Genomic DNA, 26057 nt, shown 5'->3' with positions numbered 1-26057 from the left:
CGTCCGGGGAGCGCTCCAGCGGCCATTCTCGCCGCTCGGCTGTATCCATTGCTCCGAACTCCTCTCTCCGCTCGCTTCAGCAATACAACGGCTCTGGTTGCTGTTCATCCCAGCGAAACTACGACCTCCGAACCGCTATTAGAGGTCGACCCACCTCCAGCAAAAGTTCAAAGCGGAGCTCCACACCGGATCACTCTGAGACACGTCTCCAGCACTGCGGAGCACCCCGGAAATCAAAACCATCTCAGTGTCCAACTCCGAGGAAACGCCGCTGTTCCCACGCCCGGGTGAGGTCTCCCGAAGATTCTTTACCGTCGAAGGTCTCGGACTGGACCATTGCCTGTCTTCAACGAGTTTTGAAAGAGAGAGGCATTTGCTTTCGCCGGTTCATGGACAAAAGAATTTCTGTGGCTGCAATATGACGAGCTAAATAACCAGGGCTGCACATAAGTGGTCCGCAGGTGCGCATTCACTGTCAAAATAAAAAACACGCACAAGGGTTAGGGTTAAATTTAAAAACTGTACTTTTGAGTTAAAATATATATTTATAATTTTAATAAATGACAAATTAAAAAGACATGAACATTTTTTTGTATCGAAAAAATATTGAACCGTGACACCAAAGTATCGAACCGTGAATTTTGTGTATCGTTGCACCCCTAATATATATATATATATATATATATATATATATATACATATATATATATATATATATATATATATATATATATATATACATATATATATATATATATATATACGTACATACATACATAAGCTGGGGTCCTCTACCGTCTGTATCTGGAAGTCCCACAGGATCTTAGCTCGGTCATTCCCCATCACCCTTGGGGGCATCTCCCATTTTGACCTCAGGACTTCCAGGTAATATTTGCCACAGATGTTCCTGTACACTATACAGGCAAGGGATACATGAAACACCACTTGGTTATGGCGTTCCATGTATCCCCTGCCTGCTAGCATCTTGCACCCTGCTGTTATGTGCTGGATTGTCTCAAACCCTTGAGGAGTTTGCCCCCTCACATATGCTAATGTGCCACAAACAGGACTTTAATATCACCAACCATTCCCATGTTATTACGGTGTATCCATATAAATGGTTCACCCTGTATATGTCTATGAAGTAATTTTAAGATGAGCTACTAAACAACAGTTACCCAGTGTACTTCATAAAACTAGTGCCTATCGCACTTTGGTAATATAATGTAGATATAATATGTCCAAAATTAAATTCATTGTATTAATAAATGATATGTATTTAATCCATTATATCTCACTGTGAGGCAGTTGTCATCGCCCATTTAAACATTGAGGAGAGTTCATGTTAAAGTTTCAACATTAACTTTTAACCCATGAACTTCCCAAGAGACATCTACTGAACATCCTGATGCAGTCATGTGACAAGTGAGTGTAAACATCGGCTTGTTCCAGCTGTGGGAGTTCACAGCAGCACTGAGCTCAGCCTTTTAACATCCAGGATCTGTCAAGGCAGGGTGGCCAGTGTGTTTGCATAGCGGATGAAAAAGTAGGAACGGGAGAACAAAAAGTGAGCTGTTTATTTGGCTGATAAGAAAAAAAAACACAAAACAAATACAAGGGAAACTGGGGCATAACTAAACAAGAAACTAAATTGGGGAAAGCTAACACTAACTACAAAAACTATGACATGAGAACATGAACATGAGCAGGAGCATGAAAAACTCTAAGACCTGACATGACATGAAGAAATACAAACAGATGAACCGACACTGAACAAACGGAGCCAGAGGACTTCAATACATAGGAGAGCAGTGAAGGAAGTGGAAACACCTGGGGAAAAACAGCTGACACAAATGAATATGGTTGTGTCCAAATTCATGGGCTGCATCCTCCTGAGGACCCGGCCTTCGCGGTCTACGTGGGCGGTCTAGCCTTCTGATTAGCGTCACCGCTGTCTCGGTGGAGTTTAATAAACTCAGCCGTCTGCTCCTTGCTATCTAAAATATAACAGGACACTGGCGTAAATTCTCGACTGTCTCATACTTCTCTTTAATCAGTTTTCTGTTTGACGTTTAGTCAGCTGTGTAAAAACCAAGGAGGAACCCACCCGGGGGATTAATAAAGTTTTATTTTATCTAATCTAATAACTTTAATCTCAGCCAAACCGATTTACTCACAAACAAACAAAACACTGAAAAAAGCCCAACAATAATATTTTTAGGTTGTCTAAGTAACTTATATATTACGTTTAACCCGAGCAGCGAAAGTCCGCGGTGATCTGAAAATGATGTGCCGGGAGTTGTGCCGTTCTCGGCCGCATCAGTAACCCTCGAGCTCCCGGCTAGCTATCGAGCTGGTGGGTAGCAGACGTCTCCGAAAACGTCGAAGCACTTTTGCAAATATGGGATATCTTGATGAACCGAGCAGATATTTGATGTTTACACAGCTACTTCCTCGCCTGAAAATATGTTAAAAGTTTATTTTGTGACCCAGAAAGATTAGTAAGCGTAATCTTAAAACTTAGTAGCGGCCGCCATTATTGGAAACTGGAGTTTGGCTGGGCCGCGCTATGAATTCTGGGATGTGGTAGGCCACGAAGGACACACCCGACCCATCCTTCAAATTCGGGGAAAAGGAGGACGCATTTGTCGGCTGCATTCGGAGGAGTCTACGAATTTGGACAGCCTTCGGCGCGTCGCTGTGACGTAATCGGTCTACAAATGCGGCCTCAGGAGGATGCAGCCCATGAATTTGGACACGACCTATTATGCCACAGGGGAAGCAAAACTAAACACACTGAACAGGGAAACCAGACCTTTAAAATAAAACAAGAAACCTGGAGAGACACGACATGAACTGGGACACGTGTAACAGCAGTCTGGCGAGGAAGGAGCGGCTAGCCGGTCCAGCGGGCATGTGGTGTGGAGGTTAGCCGGATAACACGGAACCAGTCGGTTAAATCCAATAACAGACCTTTATTCGCCGTCAGCAACATTACACTTTATAAGCCAGGTCTCCTCGGCTGTACTCGTCCGAACCTACATGCGCGGGGATTGGTACCACCAGCGCCAGCTTGTCACAACAGTAAGTAAGGTGCTTTCTTGGAGCATGGAACATGAGCAGCATGAAATGGCTGCCGCTAACAACTCACACACCCACTAGGAGACCCCCACAGCTACTACAATAGTTGGGCAACCCCCCCTAGTGGTGCTATAACCCAAAAGGTTTGTTACACACGCAAGCTTGAGACAAGAGACAGAGAGAAGGAGAAGGACACAGAGGAGAGAGACACAAGGGGAACCTTTATAGACAAGGAGATAACACATGAAAAAAAGGAAAAAGACTCATAAACAACGAGACATGGACAACAACATAAACTAGACTAAACTTCAACTAAGACAAGCTAATAATAACCCCAGAACTTAACATTATCTCATAAGAGAAAAAAAACCCCCACAATAACTCAAAATGCTGGGTCAAGGACGCAGGCCCAACACAGGATCTGGATCAGGACCAATCAGAAGTCAAGGATGATCATGGAGGTCAATAACCTGTAGGTCAGTCCGAGTCACCGTGGAAACCACCTGAGAAGATAAACCAGACCCCACTGTGACTGCTGAACAACCCTTCATCCTCTCTGTGGTGTCACTTCCTTCTCTTAAATGTTTATCGTTGGTATTGAGATGGACATTTACCTTAAGCCAGGGCTTTTCACTCACTCAGCAGTATATTAAATTTATTACACGAAGACAGTTGGAAACAATTTCATTGGTAGGAACTCAGAGAATATCTTTCTCTTAAATTGAATGGAGACATTTCTCTGTGGGAAACATGTTTGCTACACCACTAACAATCAGCACTTTGTCTACAAACACTTCTCAGCACTATTAAAAAAGCAGACTGTGTCTCACCTAATGAGTCCAGGCCATGCTGATGAAGGCTTCACCTTCATATTTGGACCTGGCAGATCTGCGTCTGCGAGCACCTGCAGGACAAGTCTAAAGACAAAGAGAGACAAAGTCCAGACTTTAGAAGATCAACACTGATCCTTTCATTCAGGACTGAATCTGCTGAGAACATTTGAGTTTTTGTGTCAGAATAGAAACAAGAATAAGTGAAAATAATCTGTTTAATGATCGTAACAGAAGAGAGATACATTTGATTGTGTGTGATGTGTTTGGTAACAAAGCTGTACCGGGACACAGTTGTTCTGTTTGGGGCACAGGTGGAGTTCGCAGTGCAGGTAGACTTCACCAGAGCTACCAGTGAACTGGAACATACTGAAGGAGAAGTAGTTGGAGGTTCCCAGTCCGTTGTCCTCCACCTGCACCGTCTGGTCAGCAGGGTTGGCACAGCTGCTCACAGACAGGAAAACACACTTTGTTCAGGAGTCCATGAGAGAGATCAAAACCACATGACTCTCTGAGTCTGTCTCACCCGTTTATGATCAGGTCGTATCTCGGAGTGCTGTTAGTTGATGGCTGGTCAGTTGCCCAGCAGGAGTCGGTCACCACGACGACCACGTCGCCATCCAGCCCATCAGTCTTCAGCTGCACCCTGATCTTCTGGATCAGCTGCACTTCAGTGCTGGACTGCACAGCTTGTGTGTGTCCAACATCAGTGGTCGCACACATGGTGAGAGTGTAATCCCAAACTCCAGATGTGATGTGCTGGATCACAGAGCTGCAGAACACAAACACACTTCAGCTTTCTCTGACTCACAAACCTCATGAGAAGCTTCACATCTTAAAGTAATTCAACCACACACCTGTCTCTGATCCTGAAGGTGGCAGTCTTGATGTCCGGCTGAGTTTGGACGCAGGAGAAGTCGATGAAGACTTGGTCGTGACCATTGATGATGTCAGAGGAGCTGCTCTGGGTCATGATGGTGTTTTTGTAGATCACTTGGCTGTTGTTGGTCTGCAGAGTCACACAATCAGATGTTGTTACTGACTTTTAACATCTGACAATTCACTTTATTAATCCCAAAGTGCACTGAATCAGTTTTATTCAATTAGAAAAAGTGAATGTAAATCATGCTCTGTTTGCTTTATTTGCACAGACACATGAAGCCACGTTAACTTTATTTTCAGTCTCTTTACAGTGATTTTAATCTGAGAACATCAACACTTTGACTACACTTTGAAGATGATGGACCTCTAACTCAGACGTATGAAGTTAAGTAAGTTAAGTTAAGAAAGTGTCCTTGTTTTTTCAGTCCAATGTTTATGACATCTTGTCAGTGATTATAATCACAGATTTCATCAGAAACAATCTGCTAAATAGACACGTCAAAAACATCAAACTCATTCACTTTGTTCTTAAAAGCAACAACAGCAGCTTTAGTCTCCTTTCTGTCTCTGCCTTTGACCGCTCGTGTCACGCAGACGAGTCGAGCACATCAAATGAAGTCACTTTATTTTAACACAGCATAAACATTAGAGAGTTTCTTCCTGTACTGAATCAAACTCCTACTCTGATGTTTCTGTGTATGAACTACACAGATCGTCAACATGATGAGAAGCCTCAGAGCTCAGAGGTGAAGCTGATCCCACAGAAAGATCTCAAACTGCAGCAGAGCAGGAGAAGCTCAGCAGATGATGGAAGATGTTTGGCTGCTTGTAGAAGGTAAAGAGGAGGAGATGAAACCCACCGTGACCACCGTCCCACAGCTGATGCTGCTGTTGAAGCTGAAGGTCACCATGTGGGTGAGCTCGTCCACCTGACCCCTGCAGGTCGGGTCGTTGAGGTGTAAGGCAGAGTAGTCGATGCCTTTGTCCGCCAGGAGACAACCGACCAGAGTGACTGAAGCAGAGTCCTGCATGCAGACTGTTGCATCACCTGAACATCACAATATCAGTCAGAAAAATCACAGTTAGAAGTTTTCCTCCATTATTTAGCTCTGTTGTCATGGTGATGTCACAGCTGTCGTACCAAAAGAGTTGTTTTCTTGGTACTTGGAGGCAAAAATGTCCCGACAGAAGCAGCGAGTGTCACCACCGACCGTCTTCTCACCACAGAACTCGTGATCGCTGCAGGTCCTGTCCTGACAGAAGGCCTCAGAGGCTACAGAGGAACACACTGATGTATTATCCTGAAAACATGGGAGCTCTAAAACTCCAGAGTTCAGGTCTTTAACAAAGGAGAGCTTATTAATGTCTTATTAAGGTCTTAATAAGGTCTTATGGCAGCCGGTCTTTGATGTCCAGCCATCCAGAGTGTGGTTGTGTAGACTGCAGGCTCTGGCGTAGGCCTTCAGGAACTGACAGTTGAGTCCGTCCACTGCAGGATATTTACACAAAGTGTCGGTGCAGGCGGTTATGTAGGGCTCTGGGTCAATGTCACTGTTACAGGAGGAGAAGGGCGCCTCCTTCAGGAGATTACAGCTGTACCACAGACATAAGAAGAAGTTGAAGATAATAAAATGATCATCTGTAATCAGATGTGTTATCTTCTATCTGTGCTGCAGTTATATGTGATGTACCACAGAGATCAAGGTACAACACAGATGTTTCCTACTGTGTGGATCTGCTCACCGTTCAGTCACACTGGTGCAGTCGATCGTGCTGTCAGCAGTCTCACTGTACTGCATCTCACAGCTAGGGGGCGACAAACAACAAAGTTCAGGCTCATTCATACAAACAGAATATCTGCAACATCAGCAGCAGCAGTCAGAGGGACTCGGAGCTTGTGATGAGGTCTTACCTGGTGGAGCTGTACTCAGAGAGTCTCAGGTCACTCAGAGACCTGCTGGAATTTCCACACAGACCCTCCACAGATGAACCAGCAGGTCCTGCACAGGATCAGGACAGAATGAGTCAGATCAGCATCAATATTTAAACTGGACACACACAACAGCTCAATAAATAACAGCACAGTTTACAGTTTATGTTACATGAATTAAACTTTATCTTCTGCACCTTCTAAGAGGATCTGTGCGGTGTTGCCATCAAAGAAGACAGAGATGATGAGGTTGGAGAGTTCGGCAGTGACTCCAGTTTGGTCCTTAGAGAGCTGCACACCATGAACCAGCTGAGATGAGCTGCTGAGGGTCAGTGTGGAGTCGTCCAGCTGCATCACAGCAGAGACAAAGTGGTGGAAACACTGAGTGAAACATGTCAAACACACAAACAGGCTGATTTCACAGCAACAACCACTGAGTCCAGCAGCTCTGAAAGAACTGCTTCTAACAGCCCTGAGAAGAACGATGCGAGGAGACACAGCAGAGGATGAGGGAGGACTTTGGATCAGACTCCACTCTGACACATGAACTGTGGCTGTAGGTCGCTTACCTGAACTCTCCCACCTTGTTCCAGGTGAATGTAATGCCCGTCCACACGCAGCGTCACACTGTCCAAAAAGCTCACATCTTTACGACGTCTGTCCCTGAAGTTCCCCAAAACATGGAAGTCTGGGAGTGACGGAGTCGAGAACAGAGAGTACGCACACCGATCCTGGATGGAGTTAATCTGGCCGTGGACGTCAATGACTGTGTGGTTTTTTCCCATATTACTAACATGCCAATTTGTTTGTTGTGATTTATTATCAGCCAGACTCATATTTGCTTTAAATGACAAATTTATTTAAGACGGAGTGATTTATCTAAGTCTGGGATGGTATGTGTTAATGGCCGCTCATAGATCCTACCTGCCGGATCTTCTTTTCATTGATATCGCTGTTATGACTGATGAAGCCGAGCTGGTGAGTTTCTGTGTTAACCAAGTAACGTGTTAAAGCTATAAATATGACTATTACTAAACTGTACTGTCATTAATAGTGTTGCTTTGTTAATGTTGTATGGTTGTTTTATTTTGTGTCTTTCAGTTGATTACCTGGCATCTGTAAAGGCACGGTTACTGTACTGGTGTTAGTTTATGGTTGTGGAATAAACTTATAAAAGGCAGCAATCAGATGTCCGAGCCTGAGTACGACACAGTTTCATCAGTTAAAACACACCCTTACGGTGGGAGTTTGCTAAATTAAAAGTAGTTAACTTAGTAAAAACCGTACAGTAATCAACACTTAGCCACCCCCCGCGACGGAGAAGTGGAGGAGGGTCTGTGTCGACTACGGAGAATCCAGCAATTAGACGGAGCCCGGCCGATCGTCACGGCCGATCGACACGGCCGATCGACGTGACTTCGTTCTCAAAACACCGTCAAGCCCTCGTACGTGAGAGACTGTGTGTGGATTTCTTTGCTGGGACTATTAGGGCGCTGGCATAGGATAAGCCGGCCGCCGAAAACGAACTTTTAATTCAGTTACTAGCCGCTAAGCGACCGGAAGTGGGTCGCCGCCATCTTTGTTGAGGGCAAAGGAATAACGCCGGTAATAAACAAGAAGGAAAAGTCAGTATGGCATCCCGAGAAGAATTAAAGAAAAGGCGGTCCTCTGCGCAAGCAGTTTTTACTAGGAAAGCCAATTCCATTGCCTTTAACATTGACCTTCTGACTGAACATGACCTCATGTGTGAAAGTAGGACACTCAAAGACAGTTATAGTGAGGTTTGTGATAGCAGTTTTGATTACATCGCTGCTATGGAAGAAGAAGATGCAAGTGGGCTTGCAGCAGAAATAGCTGAGGTGGAGAAGAAGCTGCAGGACTGCCGCTCAAAATACCAGACCACAGAAATGAAGCTAAAGGAAGCGTCATGGTCTCGTTGTGCATCAGGTCAGTTTGACAGTCTAAGAGTTGACCTAAAAGATATGATTAGCCAGGTGGAAGCGCTCAAAACGGGTCAAATAAAACAGGATCAGTTTGATTCAATGCTCCCTGCTGTGGAAGGCCGAGAGGAAGCTCTGAGTGAGTTTGTGCATAAGTGGGATCGTTATGTTCCAGAGAAAGAAGTGAACGTTATGCGAGCTTGTCTCAAAGAGTTCAAGGAAAGGAGGAGAGTGGCTATGGTGATGCTGGCTACCACCCTAGATGGAAGAAGGAGATCTGGGTGTGGCGACCTTAGAAGCAGGACTAGCAGTGAAGGTGAAAGCAGTGATGAAGGTGGCGCTGACGGTGGAGTGACGGCCAGCACTAGCAAGCCCAGTGGGCCCGCTGCGACCGGTGGAGATGATGGCCCAGCGCGTGCCAGTGGTGCGCTAGATGCTGACGTGCACCCTGCTGCATGCCAAAGTGCCGCAGTGGGCAGTAGTAACCAGGTTATTGATGAAGGTGGCCCCGATGGAGCACGAGCTGCAAGTCCTTCCATTGCAGCCCTTCAAGCGCCACCACAGGGACCACTATACCAGGGTCTGGGGAGTCCTGTGTTCAACCCTGGCCTCTCAGGCACGCCACAGCAGCTTCGAGGAGTGCATGGTGTGAGACCCAATGGCGCTGGGGCAGGACAGAGCACGTCTACCGTCTCTCAAGGATCACTCGGAACAAGGATCGCACTCGCACCCCTGAGCCTACCAAAGTTCTTTGGGGACAGGAGAAGCTACTGGCGCTGGAAGAGTAACTGGGGGATCCTCCAAGCGTTAGCGGAACCCACAGGTTCCCCGGAGTGCAGGCTCTTCCACCTGATGGACAGTATTGCTGATCCAGTAAAATGTGAACTTAGGCTGTCTCACTGCCGTACAGCGAGTGAGGTTTTCCGAGTTTTAGAGGACTGTTATGGTGACGTATCACAGATAGCAGATGACATTGTACTTGAGCTACAGGAGTTACCGGGCGTGCGCAACAACAAACCCAGAGAGGTTTTACAGTTGATCCAAGCTGTAGAGAGGGCGCTGTTGGACTTAATAGACCTAGGTTGTGAAGATGCCATAAAAAATCAGTTAGTGATCCGGTCACTTGAGAGTAAGCTGCCGGACAGTATGAAAGAAAGGTGGCTTTTGTACCGATGTGATCCTGTCAATGATGTCAGTCCACAGAACCGGTTTGATAAGCTATGGCAGTTCCTGAAAGATCAGAAGACAGTTCTGGTGCAACTGGAGCAGTTGCAATCCATCAGACAGTCTAATACTGCCAGGGCAGCCGATCCGAGCCCCCGCGAGAAACCAAAAGAGAGGCCTGATCGGAGGATAGAGAGACGTTCGTTCACCAAGGCTACTGCGAGCGAGACGAGAGGTGAGCTGTCACAGAATCCTTGCTGTTTGTGTGGCGAAGAGGGTCACACAGGGCGTTTATACCGCTGTAAGACGTTTAAAAAGGCCAACCCGTCAGAGCGGAGAGTTTACGTGAAAAAGACAAAAGTATGTCCCAGGTGTCTGGACTCTCATGGGAGTGATGACCCGTGTAGTAAAAACTTTCTGTGTCGTAATGAAGGATGCAGAAGGGGTGATGCCTCATCGGATCACCATTTCTTCCTGTGTCTTAAGATCCCAACTAGGAAAGATGCAGCTAGGCAAGGGATAAAAGGGGATAAAAGGAGAGAACCCCGAGGCCCGACGGAAGAGCAAGAGGCTGTGTTTGCTGGCCTAGGTCTGTCCCCGGAGCAGCTGGCGGCTGTTCGAAGGGCTTGCACAAACAAAGTAACTTCAAAGTTGTGGGCTGGCAGAGGCTCAGAAGATGAGAGTTGTCTGAAGGAGCTCCCGGTCCTCATGATGTTGTTGGACGTCACCACCAAGAGGGGAGACTGGATTGGAGCACTCATCGATTTAGCCTCTGACACGAATTATATCACCCACGAGGCAGCGGAGAGGCTTGGTCTGCCTGGTGAACCAATCACCTTAGTTGTTCATGGTGTTGGTGGCATGGAGGCAAAAGTAGAGACAAAGAGATACCTGGTGAGCATAAAAGTAGCCACAAAGAAGGGAACATGGCGACTCCATGAGATGGTTTGCTATGGATTAGAAGAGATTGCCAATGTGGGTCACGTCGTGGACTCGGGGCGCCTGGAGAAGTTTTTCCCAGGCTCCGTCGAACCCGGGGAACTGATTCGCCCGGAAAAGATTGAGCTACTCATCAGCACCCGGGAGGGTCGTCTAGCCCCCCAGAGAATGATGAGGTGCGGTGACTTGGTTCTGTGGGATGGTCCGTTGGGGAAAACCATCAGTGGTGCACACCCAGATCTGTTTGAAGATGTGGAGGTGACTGCACGACTCTCATCGACCCATTTTGCATGCTCCATGATGGCGGAGTCTCAGAGAGTTGTGGCCCTCCATAACTGCTGCCCAAAACCAAAGAACGGCGTAGAAGTCGGTACCACGGCTACATCCAACACTGAGATCATCAAATGGCTGCAGTGGGACAGTATTGGTGCCGCCTGTGATCCCATGTGTGGCGGGTGCCGCTGCGGGAAGTGCGCCCCTGGAGGGAAAGAAATGTCACTTGCTGATGAAAGAGAGTTGGAGATCATCAGAGGAGGTCTAACCTTCAAGCTGAGTGACAATCATAGTGACAAACCCCATTGGGATGCTAAATATCCCTGGAAAGAGGACCCTGCGACCCTGCCTAACAACCGCAAAGCTGTGGAGGCGACTTTCCTGAAGTCAGAAAAGCGCCTCGAGAAAGATCCGCTATGGAAGGCAGCTTATGCTAAGCAGGTGTGCGACATGCTGGCTAGGGGGGCCGCTATCCAGCTTTCCCAGACGGTGTTGGACGAGTGGAAAGGAGCGGTGTGGTGGATAAACCATCTGATGGCGCCCAACCCACACTCCAACACCACGCCGGTGAGGCTCGTTTGGGACAGCAGCCAGGTGTACAGAGGTGTTAGTTTGAACAGCATCTTGATGAAAGGCCCAGATGTCCTGAATCCCATTAGGGCAGTGCTGCTCCATTTCCGGGAGGGAGAGCATGCGGCAATAGGGGATGTCTCCAAAATGTATAACTCTGTATGGCTGGAGGATCAAGAGGTGCATGTTCACCGCTTCTTGTGGAGGCATTCCCTGGAGGAGGACATCAAGGATTATGCTGTGGTGCGTGTGAACATGGGTGACAAGCCTGCAGGTTGTATCGCTCAGGTTGCCATGCGAGAGACTGCCCTTCTGCCACAGTTTGTCAACAGAGTGGAAGAAAGACGTGTCATTGAAGAGGATACTTACGTGGATGACATCCTTGTGTCCCACAACGACCTTGAGAGACTGAGCGAGATCCTTGAGGGGGTTGAAACCATTCTCAAGCATGGTGGGTTTTACCTCAAGCCTTGGGTGCGGTCTGGCTTTAGTGGGAGGCAAGGTGCTGTTCCTGCCGAACCAGAAACCATCATGTTGCCCAACCAGCTGCGGACCGAGGACAACAAGGCCTTGGGTGTGGGTTATCTCGTGGAAGAAGACAAGCTCTTCCTCATGGTGGCTATTAACTTCTCCGCAAGAAAGAAAAAGATGCGTACTCAAGTAGACCTCACTGAGGAGAACATAGGGGAGAAGACGCCAAATCCCCTCACCCGCCGTATGCTTCTAAGTCAGGTAGCAGGGCTCTATGACCCCCTTGGTCTGGCGACGCCCCTGAAGCAGAAAGGTGTTATTCTTGTCAGAAGAGCCTTTCAGGAGGCCGGGATACTGACTAAGGATACGTGGGATAAGCCGCTGTCTAGTGAACTACGTGGGAGAGCGATCAAGCTCTTTGAGGAGTACGCGCGGCTGAGTACCATCACCTTTCCCAGGAGTATTACACCATCCGGCTGGGTGGGTAAACCATGGGGGATCACGTTCTCTGATGGAAGTTGTGACTCATACGGAGCGGTCCTCTACCTGCGCTGGGAAACATCTGGAGGGGTTAAGACCCGGCTCGTGGAGTCCAAGGCCAAATTGACTCCAATTGAACAAAAGGGAGATGCTGTCAAGGCAGAGATTTGTGGAGCTGTTTTTGCCACTCGCCTGAAAGGTTACTTTCTGAAGTACAGTCGGTTGGAAATAGATCGTTGGTACCATTTTCTGGACAGTCAGACTGTGTTAGGTGCCATCCAACGGGAGAGTTACGGGTTCCAGACCTTCTTTGCCAATCGAGTGGGAGAGATACAGAAGACTGGGCCTGTGACCGACTGGTGGTGGCTTCCTGGCCAGTTCAACGTGGCTGACCTGGTCACAAGAGGATGTTCCCCTGAGCAGCTTGGTGAGGGCTCTTCATGGCAGACCGGTCCCATGTTCCTAACCAAGCCAGTAGAGGAATGGCCCATAAAGTCAGCTGCAGAGGTGGCCTCTGGGACTAGAGAAGTCGTCAGTCGACTCCAAAGAAAGGCTTTTTCTGCCATCTTAACAAGGTCGCAGGAAAGGGCGCAGACTACTCCAGATGGTTTTGATAGCGTCAAAGCCGTGGTCGGCGGCCGAGTAAGTCCAGAGCTTTTACCATTCAGCAACAAGGTTACGTCTTTTGAGACTAAGGGGTCTCCTTCTGTTGCTTCTAATGTCTGCAGGATCAAGGAGTGCTGGGGTTCAGCCTTGATAAATCAAGTAGATCTTTCACGGTTCAATTCTCTAGCCAAGCTCTGTGGGGCCATAGCTTATGTCCACAGAGCCTTGCGCTTTTGGTTATCTGGCAGGGGTCGAACTGCTGTAGGATTAAAGTGGGAGGCAGTGCCCACGGCTCAGGAGCGAGTAGAGGCGTTTCAGGACTTATGCCTCGCCGCCCAAGCAGGTGTGACTTTCCCTACGACGACGCTCAACCGCCTGGTTGTGCGCAAGGATAAAACAACGGGGCTCTTGATGTGCTATGGTCGGATTCAATCCGTTGAGGAGGAGAGGTCCGGGGTCCCTTTGATCCCCTACAAGTGTCGGTTAAGCTCTCTCCTCGCTGAGGACGCCCATCGTGTCAACCACGAAGGTGTTTCTGCCACCCTTCTTCGGATGAGGAAGAGGGGCTGGGTAGTTCAAGGTCCCAGGATCGTACGGAAGGTGATTGATTCGTGCGTAAGTTGCAGAAAGTGCAGGGCCAAGCTATGCACTCAGGTGATGAGTGATCTTCCTCCCGTACGTACTACGCCAGCAGCCCCTTTTGAGTACACTACTTTGGACTTGTTTGGTCCATATTTTGTCAGAGACTCAGTAAGACGACGAGTGAAGAAGAAAGTTTGGGGCGTGGTTTTTAGCTGTATGGCCTCAAGAGCAGTTCATGCAGACATAGTTGAAGATCTGTCAACTGAGGGCTTCCTGAAGGCATACCAGCGGTTTACTGCCCTGAGGGGTCACCCCAAGAAACTCTGGTCTGACCAGGGGACCAATTTCGTGGGAGCTAAACCTGCGCTGAAGGAGCTCTATGATTTCCTTGCGGGTATCGACAAAGACGAGATCCAAAGAAAGGCAGCCGTAGTTGGGTCTGACTGGATGTGGGAGTTTAGTCCAGCGGACTCCCCACACCGGAATGGAGCAGCAGAGGCAGCTGTTCGCGTGTTGAAAAGGGCGTTGAGTAACGTTGGTGAGGAGGGAAACTTGACTGCTCTGGAATTCCAAACCCTCCTCTATTTGGCGGCCAACTGACTCCAGCGTCTCCAAAACTTGTCCACTTCCACCTGGACTGCACGTAGACGACTGAATGGGTAGGCAGGGAACTCAAAACCCATGTTGTCGCCCCTGGGCCCTGCCCGACCCAACAACAAAGAGTTTGGTGTCAACACATCTACAATTTCTTCCTGAATTTGAGCTCTGGCCCCGATAGGCCTCTCATTGGTGAGGTTGGCCGCCAAATAGAGGAGGGTTTGGAATTCCAGAGCAGTCAAGTTTCCCTCCTCACCAACGTTACTCAACGCCCTTTTCAACACGCGAACAGCTGCCTCTGCTGCTCCATTCCGGTGTGGGGAGTCCGCTGGACTAAACTCCCACATCCAGTCAGACCCAACTACGGCTGCCTTTCTTTGGATCTCGTCTTTGTCGATACCCGCAAGGAAATCATAGAGCTCCTTCAGCGCAGGTTTAGCTCCCACGAAATTGGTCCCCTGGTCAGACCAGAGTTTCTTGGGGTGACCCCTCAGGGCAGTAAACCGCTGGTATGCCTTCAGGAAGCCCTCAGTTGACAGATCTTCAACTATGTCTGCATGAACTGCTCTTGAGGCCATACAGCTAAAAACCACGCCCCAAACTTTCTTCTTCACTCGTCGTCTTACTGAGTCTCTGACAAAATATGGACCAAACAAGTCCAAAGTAGTGTACTCAAAAGGGGCTGCTGGCGTAGTACGTACGGGAGGAAGATCACTCATCACCTGAGTGCATAGCTTGGCCCTGCACTTTCTGCAACTTACGCACGAATCAATCACCTTCCGTACGATCCTGGGACCTTGAACTACCCAGCCCCTCTTCCTCATCCGAAGAAGGGTGGCAGAAACACCTTCGTGGTTGACACGATGGGCGTCCTCAGCGAGGAGAGAGCTTAACCGACACTTGTAGGGGATCAAAGGGACCCCGGACCTCTCCTCCTCAACGGATTGAATCCGACCATAGCACATCAAGAGCCCCGTTGTTTTATCCTTGCGCACAACCAGGCGGTTGAGCGTCGTCGTAGGGAAAGTCACACCTGCTTGGGCGGCGAGGCATAAGTCCTGAAACGCCTCTACTCGCTCCTGAGCCGTGGGCACTGCCTCCCACTTTAATCCTACAGCAGTTCGACCCCTGCCAGATAACCAAAAGCGCAAGGCTCTGTGGACATAAGCTATGGCCCCACAGAGCTTGGCTAGAGAATTGAACCGTGAAAGATCTACTTGATTTATCAAGGCTGAACCCCAGCACTCCTTGATCCTGCAGACATTAGAAGCAACAGAAGGAGACCCCTTAGTCTCAAAAGACGTAACCTTGTTGCTGAATGGTAAAAGCTCTGGACTTACTCGGCCGCCGACCACGGCTTTGACGCTATCAAAACCATCTGGAGTAGTCTGCGCCCTTTCCTGCGACCTTGTTAAGATGGCAGAAAAAGCCTTTCTTTGGAGTCGACTGACGACTTCTCTAGTCCCAGAGGCCACCTCTGCAGCTGACTTTATGGGCCATTCCTCTACTGGCTTGGTTAGGAACATGGGACCGGTCTGCCATGAAGAGCCCTCACCAAGCTGCTCAGGGGAACATCCTCTTGTGACCAGGTCAGCCACGTTGAACTGGCCAGGAAGCCACCACCAGTCGGTCACAGGCCCAGTCTTCTGTATCTCTCCCACTCGATTGGCAAAGAAGGTCTGGAACCCGTAACTCTCCCGTTGGATGGCACCTAACACAGTCTGACTGTCCAGAAAATGGTACCAACGATCTATTTCCAACCGACTGTACTTCAGAAAGTAACCTTTCAGGCGAGTGGCAAAAACAGCTCCACAAATCTCTGCCTTGACAGCATCTCCCTTTTGTTCAATTGGAGTCAATTTGGCCTTGGACTCCACGAGCCGGGTCTTAACCCCTCCAGATGTTTCCCAGCGCAGGTAGAGGACCGCTCCGTATGAGTCACAACTTCCATCAGAGAACGTGATCCCCCATGGTTTACCCACCCAGCCGGATGGTGTAATACTCCTGGGAAAGGTGATGGTACTCAGCCGCGCGTACTCCTCAAAGAGCTTGATCGCTCTCCCACGTAGTTCACTAGACAGCGGCTTATCCCACGTATCCTTAGTCAGTATCCCGGCCTCCTGAAAGGCTCTTCTGACAAGAATAACACCTTTCTGCTTCAGGGGCGTCGCCAGACCAAGGGGGTCATAGAGCCCTGCTACCTGACTTAGAAGCATACGGCGGGTGAGGGGATTTGGCGTCTTCTCCCCTATGTTCTCCTCAGTGAGGTCTACTTGAGTACGCATCTTTTTCTTTCTTGCGGAGAAGTTAATAGCCACCATGAGGAAGAGCTTGTCTTCTTCCACGAGATAACCCACACCCAAGGCCTTGTTGTCCTCGGTCCGCAGCTGGTTGGGCAACATGATGGTTTCTGGTTCGGCAGGAACAGCACCTTGCCTCCCACTAAAGCCAGACCGCACCCAAGGCTTGAGTTAAAACACACCCTTACGGTGGGAGTTTGCTAAATTAAAGGTAGTTAACTTAGTAAAAACCGTACAATGACAGTGGGGCCGGTCACAGTGCAGGTGAAGGCCAACATGGTGTCCAACACGCAGCTGACAAATGCAGAAAATTCCGCTTCATTCAACTTTATGTTCACCAAATCACAACAGCAGTCACCTCAACGTAAATATTAGAGAGAAAACGCAACAATCATATGACCCCCTGTGTGCAACCACTTTGGCAACAGTGGGAATGAAAAATGGTCAGGAAGAAACTCTTGTGGATTTTTTGGGATGACACGTATACCTATATACACGATATATCGATCTGCACTGAGTAAATATCCTGTAAGACTCTTAAGCAAAAGATGTTTGCTCTCTCCCCAGATTATTGTACAGTAACAGGGCAGTTAATGCCAGGTAGAGACGAACAACTCCATTTCCAGGTCCAATAACTAACTCCCCCCACACAGCACACACTCTACATTTGTTATGCAGCATAACCAAAGTATGTCTTTTAAAGAAACCAATAGTGAACACATCACAATAACATCACCTTAAGGATCATTACAATACTATATAATCATACACACACACATAAACTATATACTTAGACTGGAGTGTTTATGTAGAAAAGTCAGTGTTTGCATGGACTACATTACCAAGCAGCCTTTGTGCAAGTTGTGGCATTCGCTCCTGAGCTGGAGAGCCTGACTTAGTTACTGGGCTGATGATGCTGGAGAGAGCTGCTGGGAACTAAAGCGAATAATCCATCCTGTTTATTATGAATGGTGTGCATCACATAAACATGAGTTCATGTTCCATGTTTAAGATGCTGCACCCTACTACTTTTGTGCATATTGGTTCTAGCTCGTTGTATATAGTGTATTACCTTTTTTATTTTGTATTTCTTTACTTAATATTCTTGGTATACTTGGGCTGGTTTCAGTCTTTATGCAAATGTACTGTTTATAATATTGGAGAAACCTGCAGTCAGCTGAGACTGAAGAAGTCACTTGGAGGAGTGATGAAACGTTTCTGCCACTGAAAATGCTATGTCCAGATGAACAGAATTAGCATTTGGAGATTCTTGGTATACTGTTTGTGTTTATCTATCTATACCTACCTGCCTACCCTACCCTACCTTTGGAATATGTGCTAATTAGTGATAGATTCTGGCATTGTTCCTTTAGTGTTCCTGGTCAATTGACCGGTCTGTTTTAACAGCTCTTAAATTAGCATATCAAACATTTTTCACCGTGACATTCAGTTCAGTGGGTTTTTCAGTGGTCGTTTAGTCAACTGGGTGGGGGGAATAAATGAATTCCCATTCATTTCCTATGGCAGTGACTTTTGATCGGGAACACCACAGATGTAACAAGATAGATTAGAACACTCAAAATTCAATGAACGAGGTAATCATCACTTTTATATGCTAAAGTTCATAGTGTGGAAGAAATTATTGTCGTTTATTATTGTTCGATACATATGCGTACCGAACCGAAAGCACTGTATCGAACGGTTCAATATCGATACGAATATCGTTGCACCCCTAATTGTATATATATATATATATATATATATATATATATATATATATATATATATATATATATATATATATATATATATATGTAATGTGAAAAAAAATCCATGAATTCACATGGTATGATTTGTAAAGAATTTATTCGTAAATTAGGGTGGAAAATAAGTATTTGGTCACCTCAAACATGGAAAATCTCTGGCTCTCACAGACCTGTAACGTCTTCTGTAAGAAGTTTTTCTGTCCCCCACTCGTTACCTGTATGAATGGCACCTGTTTGAACTCATCATCTGTATAAAAGACACCTGTCCACAGCCTCAAACAGTCAGACTCCAAACTCCGCCATGGCCAAGACCAAAGAGCTTTCGAAGGACACCAGGAAAAGTATTGTAGACCTGCACCAGACTGGGAAGAGTGAATCTACAATAGGCAAGCAGCTTGGTGTGAAAAAATCAACTGTGGGAGCAATCATCAGAAAATGGAAGACATACAAGACCACTGATAATCTCCCTCGATCTGGGGCTCCACGCAAGATCTCATCCCGTGGGGTCAAAATGATCATGAGAACGGTGAGCAAAGATCCCAGAACCACACGGGGGGACCTGGTGAATGACCTGCAGAGAGCTGGGACCAAAGTAACAAAGGTCACCATCAGTAACACACTACAACGGCAGGGAATCAAATCCCGCAGTGCCAGACGTGTTCCGCTGCTGAAGCCAGTGCATGTCCAGGCCCGTCTGAAGTTTGCCAGAGAGCACATGGATGATACAGCAGAGGATTGGGAGAATGTCATGTGGTCACATGAAACCAAAGTAGAACTTTTTGGTATAAACTCAACTCGTCGTGTTTGGAGGAAGAAGAATACTGAGTTGCATCCCAAGAACACCATACCTACTGTGAAGCATGGGGGTGGAAACATCATGCTATGGGGCTGTTTTTCTGCCAAGGGGACAGGACGACTGATCCGTGTTAAGGACAGAATGAATGGGGCCATGTATCGTGAGATTTTGAGCCAAAACCTCCTTCCATCAGTGAGAACTTTGAAGATGAAACGAGGCTGGGTCTTCCAACATGACAATGATCCAAAACACACCGCCCGGGCAACAAAGGAGTGGCTCCGTAAGAAGCATTTGAAAGTCCTGGAGTGGCCTAGCCAGTCTCCAGACCTCAACCCCATAGAAAATCTGTGGCGGGAGTTGAAAGTCCGTGTTGCTCGGCGACAGCCCCAAAACATCACTGCTCTCGAGAAGATCTGCATGGAGGAATGGGCCAAAATACCAGCTACTGTGTGTGCAAACCTGGTAAAGACCTATAGTAAACGTTTGACCTCTGTTATTGCCAACAAAGGTTATGTTGGGCTGAGTCATCAGTGACTTCTGCAACTCATTCTATTCGATTCATAAGATCCTGATTTTATCAATCCCTGATTCAAATTGATTCGATTCAATTTTGACTCAGACAGTCACAAATAGTTCTGTGAGCATCGCAGCAGATGTGTCAAAGTGACTGAGAATAAAACTCAGAAAAACATGAAGGAGATTTTCCTGGCCTGGCTTTTTACAGCAGATGACCTTAAAAATATTCTGCAGTAGATCAAACACTAAAGAAAACCACGAATCAACATTCACATGGTTTTCAGCACCTGATGCTGCTGAAGTGGAGCAGATTGATTTGCTATGTGTTGTCTTGCTGTTCATATAATTCTGTTTATTAAACTCTGTCATCACAGCGTTTTTTTGAAATACAAAGAGGATATATTTACATGCCGTTGCCTTGACAACGCTCCAGCGCACCACAGCTGGAGGTGTTGAGGTGTGCAGTCTCATTACAGGTGAAGCTGAAACAGGTTTGTGGAGAGTTGATCACTGTACCAGGTCGATACATCTGACCTGAGGATTGAAGAAGAGTTTATTTTAGTTTAAACACTAACAGATCACCTTTCTGTCGTGTTTTTTAAAAAACTCATAAATATTGTGTTTTACATCTGATTGCTCCAATGGCTTTATGACATCCTCCACACTATGCTGACCCCCTGAATGGCCCACTGAATGACCAAATGAAAGATCCAATTTTAAGACCTACTGAACAACCCACTGAGCTGAATTTGGTTGTGAAAAATGTTTCTTATGTTAATTTAAGAGCTGTTAAAGCCGAATGGTCACTTGTGACCGGTAACACTACAGTAAGGGGTGCACACAACAGAGGGTATTAACAACTGTGAGCACAAACATCTCTGTAACATTCAAATAGTTACATTTTACAGAATCCCAAAGTCAAGTTTGGAGCTTTAGATTCACTTACCTGAGTGTCTGCATCCACTGATGTCCAAGAAACCTCGAGATGAGGAAGTAAGATTGACTGTATCAACTGTGGTTCCACCAACCTGAAGCTCATACACCTGGACAGAAACAAACACAATCAATGTTATGACCACAAAGCAGACAGGTCAAGATGAAAACAATAATTTTTGTCTATTTCATGTAGTATGTAAACATGGCCAGGGTGAAGGGAGTATCTGCCATCAAACAAGAAGACAGCCGCATGTAGCTATGATGAGGTTTGCTAGTTCACCTTACATGCATTAATGTAATTACGTGGTTAGCCTACTCAACGTAAATTACACACGAACAACATTAAGCTACTCACGCAGAGAAGAACGGCTGCTGCTGCATCAATATCCTCATCATTTCTGCTACACTGGCAGGGCTAGGGGCCAGGACTCTCCTCTTCGGGGTTTTTTGGGGGATATTGCTAACTCCGGGTCCGATAACAGGCAACCCACCCGCAGTAGATGCGCTCGGTGTGAGATCTCGCAGCAAGCTATCATATGGCGCATTTCTGGGCTTTTAAAAAAAACGCTATGTGTCGCCAGGTGTTTCATCGGATTTGAGTTGTTACCTCCTTTGACAATATCACAGTATCAGCTTAAAGCACTTGTTGCTGCTGAGTTTGCATATTTTGCTGTGAAGTACAGCCAGACTTTTGACCGCTTCGCCTTGGACTTTTTTAATCTGTAGCTCTGCTCTAAAAGAACGTACGTACCTGGGCCCGCCTACTATCCTCGGAAACGTAAAATTATTGGCTAGAATCTAAAGTGTATCACAGCTCAGGAAAAAAAAGCACCGAAATAAAGCACCGAAATGTGCGCTGCTTTTCGGTCTGGTTACTACCGTTTATGTCAGAACCGGTGCCATCATGGCACCGGACACCGGTACCCATCCCTATTGGTGATATAGGTTACAAGCAAGTCTGGCGCTGAACAGAAATTGTCGCGCTATGCTCCTTTATTTATTGTGCATAAATAGTGAATTGTCCTGACACAATATTGTGTTTCGCTTCTGTTATTATGGTACATTGACAAAAACATATACTTTTATTCACAGGATAAAACAGGTTTTTTGTATCACTAATTGCCCAGTACGATTACAGCATACAATATTATTGTCACTGCTACATTTCTGTGATGCTACCAGAAATTATTTCCACTGCTAATTAATTACCGTTGAGCTTAAAGGTCCTATTAATAAACGGTTAACGAATGTGTATTTATGACGACGATTTGTGAGACTGGTAAACTTACGATACGTACGATGGTCTTTCGTTCTACACAGTGCATTTCAAGGTCCTGTACCCATCCGTCGGTAAACTGTACCTGGGCTTGTTGCAGTGACCTGAAGTTACTACACTTCATGAGTGTATGCACTCACTCCAAGAAGCGTATGATTATAAATATGCATATAAATATGCTAAAATGAGATAGTTGACTTCATCTAACTAGCAAATGTTTTCCAGGCTATGTTGGTGATACAGTTTTTTTTAATATGTATGATATTTTTGTCATGCGATTTTAAAGCCAGTCCTACAAGCGCATCCAAGAATAACATGCAGCTTATCTCAGAACTGTCGGTGAAAATTATTCTTGGAGCTAGGTTTAATTGAGCTGCATTTTAAAGAGGTGCAATTTCAAAATTTGTGTATATTTTCTAAGTTCACTATTTTGTCATGTGTTGAGAAAAACACAGATATAAAAATTACATGGTCTAATATTTACATTTAGCATAACTGCAACATTATTTTTTTCGTTTTTTTTTTTTTTTAAAGACTCGAAAGGACTTGAAATTCAAAGTTTCAGACTTGTGACTTTACTCGGACTTTTACACCAGTGACTTGAGACTCGACTCTGACTTGCCTGACATTACTTGAGGCTTGACTTGTGACTTGAGGATAAAGACTTGAGACTGACTTGAGACTTGCAAAACAATGACTTGGTCCCACCTCTGGTGGATAGTTGTTTACAAACACTCAGAGACTCACCACTGGATCAGAGGTGTCCAACACCAGAGCTGCTTGTGAGCTGCTCCCAAAGTTTAAAGGATAGAAACCAAACTGTAACCAGCAAACAGAAAAGTTTCAGACACTGTCAGGAAGTTTCCTCTAAAAGCTTTTACAAAACTGTTTGATGTGATAAAACCTTAAATTTTATTTTTGGTTTTCAGTGTTTATACAATTAATTTGAGGTAAAACATTAAAAAGTGACACCAGTCAGATTTAACAATGTGATAAAGAAAAACACTCACACGAAGAAAACTTAGCAAAAAATAGCATTCCAAACTGTTCTGAATGGTTGGAAAATTTTGACGAACATAATCCACATCACCAGTGGAAGGTTGTAGCATTATGAAAAATTGAAATTGCTCTGCTCCCAGTGAACGCTCCACAACACAGTCGCCTCCAGTTTCAGGACTGAAAAAGCCGTTGAAACAGACGGTAACATTTCCAGATGTGTTCACCTGTGGAAAATCAGAGACACAACGAGTCAAACATCAACATCTTTTGTGCTTTGAGTCATTTACAGCTGAACTGTTGGTGTCAGAGCTGCTCAGGTTTCAGTCAGAGCTCTCGCTCTGCTTCAGGAAGCTGCATCAGGTGATGTCCACATACTCAGCATCACTGCAGAGGACATTAATGAGACTCTGAGCTTAAAGCCAGCTGCCCTCTGAGGGCCTGAACCCGTGAACAGAGAGTGTGTGACCTTCATTAACTGCTGATGTTCACTCAGTCTGCAAACATGATCTCTGCCACAGGTGGAGACTAAACAGCCACAGTGATGGAAACACAAAGATCTGCTAAAACATCAGGCTTCATCCTACTCACATAGAGCTGCTCGTACTGCTGTCCATAATACGTGATGGGACATGAGCTGATGTTGACCACTGAAGACTCAGTGAATGTCTGCTGATAGGACCACTGAGCACCTGAAGACACAGAGACACATGAGAGCTGTGAGCTACAGTCTGTTAGCTGGTCGGACAAACAGGGAGAGCTGCAGGCTGAAAAACTGCCTTCATGAATGGATTAAACAGCGTTTGTTCACCAATCAGTGTAAAGCTTTACTATGACATCATCAGTTAGCTTTCTTGGAAACAAACATAACAGGAAACGACAGCTTGATAGACTTCTGGATACTGAAGGTAATAAAACTGCAAAGATGAGAAGTTCAATTGAAAAGGGCTTTTTGTTTTGCTTTATTGTTAAACAATAATAAAAAAGAAAAAGATAAAACTTTGCTGACGATGTCAGATTATTTGTACTTAAAGCTTTCTTCATCGTCACTCTCATGTTTTTGTACTCGAGTATTTTGAGGACACTTGCAAAATGGCTGCCAGGTGTGTGCGTTTACCTGTCAGTGCAATGAGAGCACACAGGCAGAGCAGAGGGCGGAGCATGTTGGAGAGGGCCAATCAGCTGACAGATCCCTGAAACACAAACACATTTTGAGAAAACTGCATGAAATTCTAACATTTATAGTCAGTTTATTTATACTTTGAACTTTTCTGTAAAGTTTAACTTCACAAATATAAAGTTTGAAGCCTTCACCATCCAGAGAATACAACATGATCATGTGTTGTAAGCCGGTTTATATTAAGTTCACTTCACTTGTAGTGTATGAACTCATCAAACCCAACATTATTTCTGTTTTGACTTACAGAGTTCAGTATTTGCCCCGAGCATAAACATAAACATGAGCTTTGTTTCTGTAGAAAACCAACCTGTGCTGTTTGTGATTCTGCTGAAAACAAGACAAAAATCAGTTATTGTAGTTTGAAGTGTTTAATGTGTCAAATTATACACAAACACAAACTCTGTCACAGCAATCATGCAAAGACAAACTTATAGATGGCATAATACATTATCAGCTCTATATAACATCACACATTAACAACATCCAAAAAACTTTATTCTGTAACAACACAAAAACCCTCTGAGTGTTTTTGTGTCCACTGAGCAGTGCTGTCAGTGTCATGTGACGCTGTGTTCGGACTCTTTGTCAGTTTTGACGTGTTCACAGGTTTCTGTCACCAGGACCTGAGCAGCAGCTTTCTTTAGATAAGGTTAAATGAAAGTGGGCGTGTCTTCAGCCTGAGGCGTTCGGGGCTCCAGAGTAAAAATAAATGTTTATTAAAGTAAAGATGTGTTCAGGCGTCACAGTTTATCTGGGTAGAAGTCACACTCACGTCTCTGACCAGACTACCCAATCATCACCAACCAATCACAGCACTGCATTCCTCCGACAGCACCTGTAAGCTGACAGTGTTGATTGGTCCAGGTCTGACAAACTGGTGTTTGCTAACCAGCTGAAGCTCATCAACGATGGACATGAGAAGCTTTATTAGAAAGAAAAGTGAGGGAGGGGCAGGAGGGCGAGTCACCAGCTTGTTGGAAATTCACCAAATTAGTCCAACAATGCAAAGCTGGCTTTACTTTATGTGTCAGTCAAAGCTTATTTATACAGCACGTTTAAAACAACCTGTTGACCAAAGTGCTGTAGAAGTTATACAAATATACACTGCATATAAACAGTCAGTAAATAAATAATAAATCAGATAAAACAAGTAAATAAAAGTGTGAGTGCATAAAAAGCCAGGATATTGACCTCAGCTCGAGCTGAAAGTAAGCGAGGTTCCTGACAGGAAACACTAACAGACCAACGGCACTGTCGTATCCATGCAACAGGTTGGGATGTTCAAATAAAATGTTTCTGTTTTACTTTAGTTCAGTTTGAGGAAGTTTGTCTCCAACAATGATAAATTAGACAAACATTCAAATCTATTCTCTGTGGAGCTTTGTGCTCCAAGCACATCAGGAAAGGATCTCCTGACGTCCAGTAAGAACAGGAGGAATGATGACCACCAGCCCCAAAACACTGAACTCAGCTTTTAACATCTGGATAAAACACTAAAAGTCGGCTTTCACACCTTCATCTGTCTGTGATGTGTTTGTTGTGCAGTCTGTTAACAGTCCTAACACTGATGTGTTGTTCAGCTCTGAAATGTGTCCACTGAGCCGTCCTGATGTGTGTTACAAGAGGCAGAGCAAGAGTCCAGGTGTGCAGCTCGTCTTACCTGCAGCTCTGATGGAGGATGAGGAGGATGAAGGCTGCTGCTCAGGAGGCTCTCTGGTGATTCTGCAGGTGGTGTCTCTGTGAAAAAGACGCTGCTCTCTCCGTCCGTCTCACCATATGTGAATAAAGAGAGACGGACGTGGACTCCACCTCCAACCTCAAGAATGGGGTTGGAGGTGGAGTCCATGGTGGAGACACCTGATGGGAACCTCCCACTGACGGATGCTTATTCAGCCTCTTCTTACACAAACAGGACAACAGCAACAAGAAACACTGAAAAAAGTTTG

General features: G+C 45.9%; 1 protein-coding gene across 1 annotated transcript; it reads right to left on the bottom strand.

Moving 5' to 3' along the window:
• Positions 1-3560: 3560 nt before the first annotated feature.
• Positions 3561-25872, bottom strand: LOC146713415 (alpha-tectorin-like). The gene is made up of 21 exons (XM_085447911.1): positions 25772-25872; positions 24049-24124; positions 23523-23623; positions 22946-23158; positions 22683-22754; positions 20670-20766; positions 20131-20257; positions 16888-16939; position 16039; positions 7293-7489; positions 6921-7071; positions 6706-6793; positions 6537-6599; positions 6188-6386; positions 5935-6067; positions 5654-5841; positions 4769-4920; positions 4438-4683; positions 4196-4355; positions 3912-3998; positions 3561-3584 (listed from the first exon to the last, which is right to left on the bottom strand). Exons 2-20 carry the CDS (start codon positions 24092-24094, stop codon positions 3912-3914), a joined length of 2373 nt encoding a protein of 790 aa, XP_085304037.1. The 5' UTR covers positions 24095-24124; positions 25772-25872; the 3' UTR covers positions 3561-3584.
• Between the last annotated feature and the right edge of the window lie 185 nt (positions 25873-26057).

Source organism: Copadichromis virginalis, linkage group LG3 (genome assembly GCF_057382275.1).
Source record: "Copadichromis virginalis isolate Kocher_CV1m ecotype Utaka linkage group LG3, C_Virginalis_male_GT1.1, whole genome shotgun sequence".
NCBI lineage: Eukaryota > Metazoa > Chordata > Actinopteri > Cichliformes > Cichlidae > Copadichromis > Copadichromis virginalis.
Note: the sequence above shows the minus strand (reverse complement) of the source record. Positions and strands in the feature narration are given on the sequence as shown.

Coding starts and splice junctions, on each gene's coding strand:
- LOC146713415 (XM_085447911.1), bottom strand. CDS start 24,094: ATGCTCCGCCCTCTGCTCTGCCTGTGTGCTCTCATTGCACTGACAG. Junction 23,624..24,048: donor TGCTCTCATTGCACTGACAG/GTAAACGCACAC, acceptor CTGTGTCTTCAG/GTGCTCAGTGGTCCTATCAG. Junction 4,684..4,768: donor ACCTTCAGGATCAGAGACAG/GTGTGTGGTTGA, acceptor TGTGTTCTGCAG/CTCTGTGATCCAGCACATCA.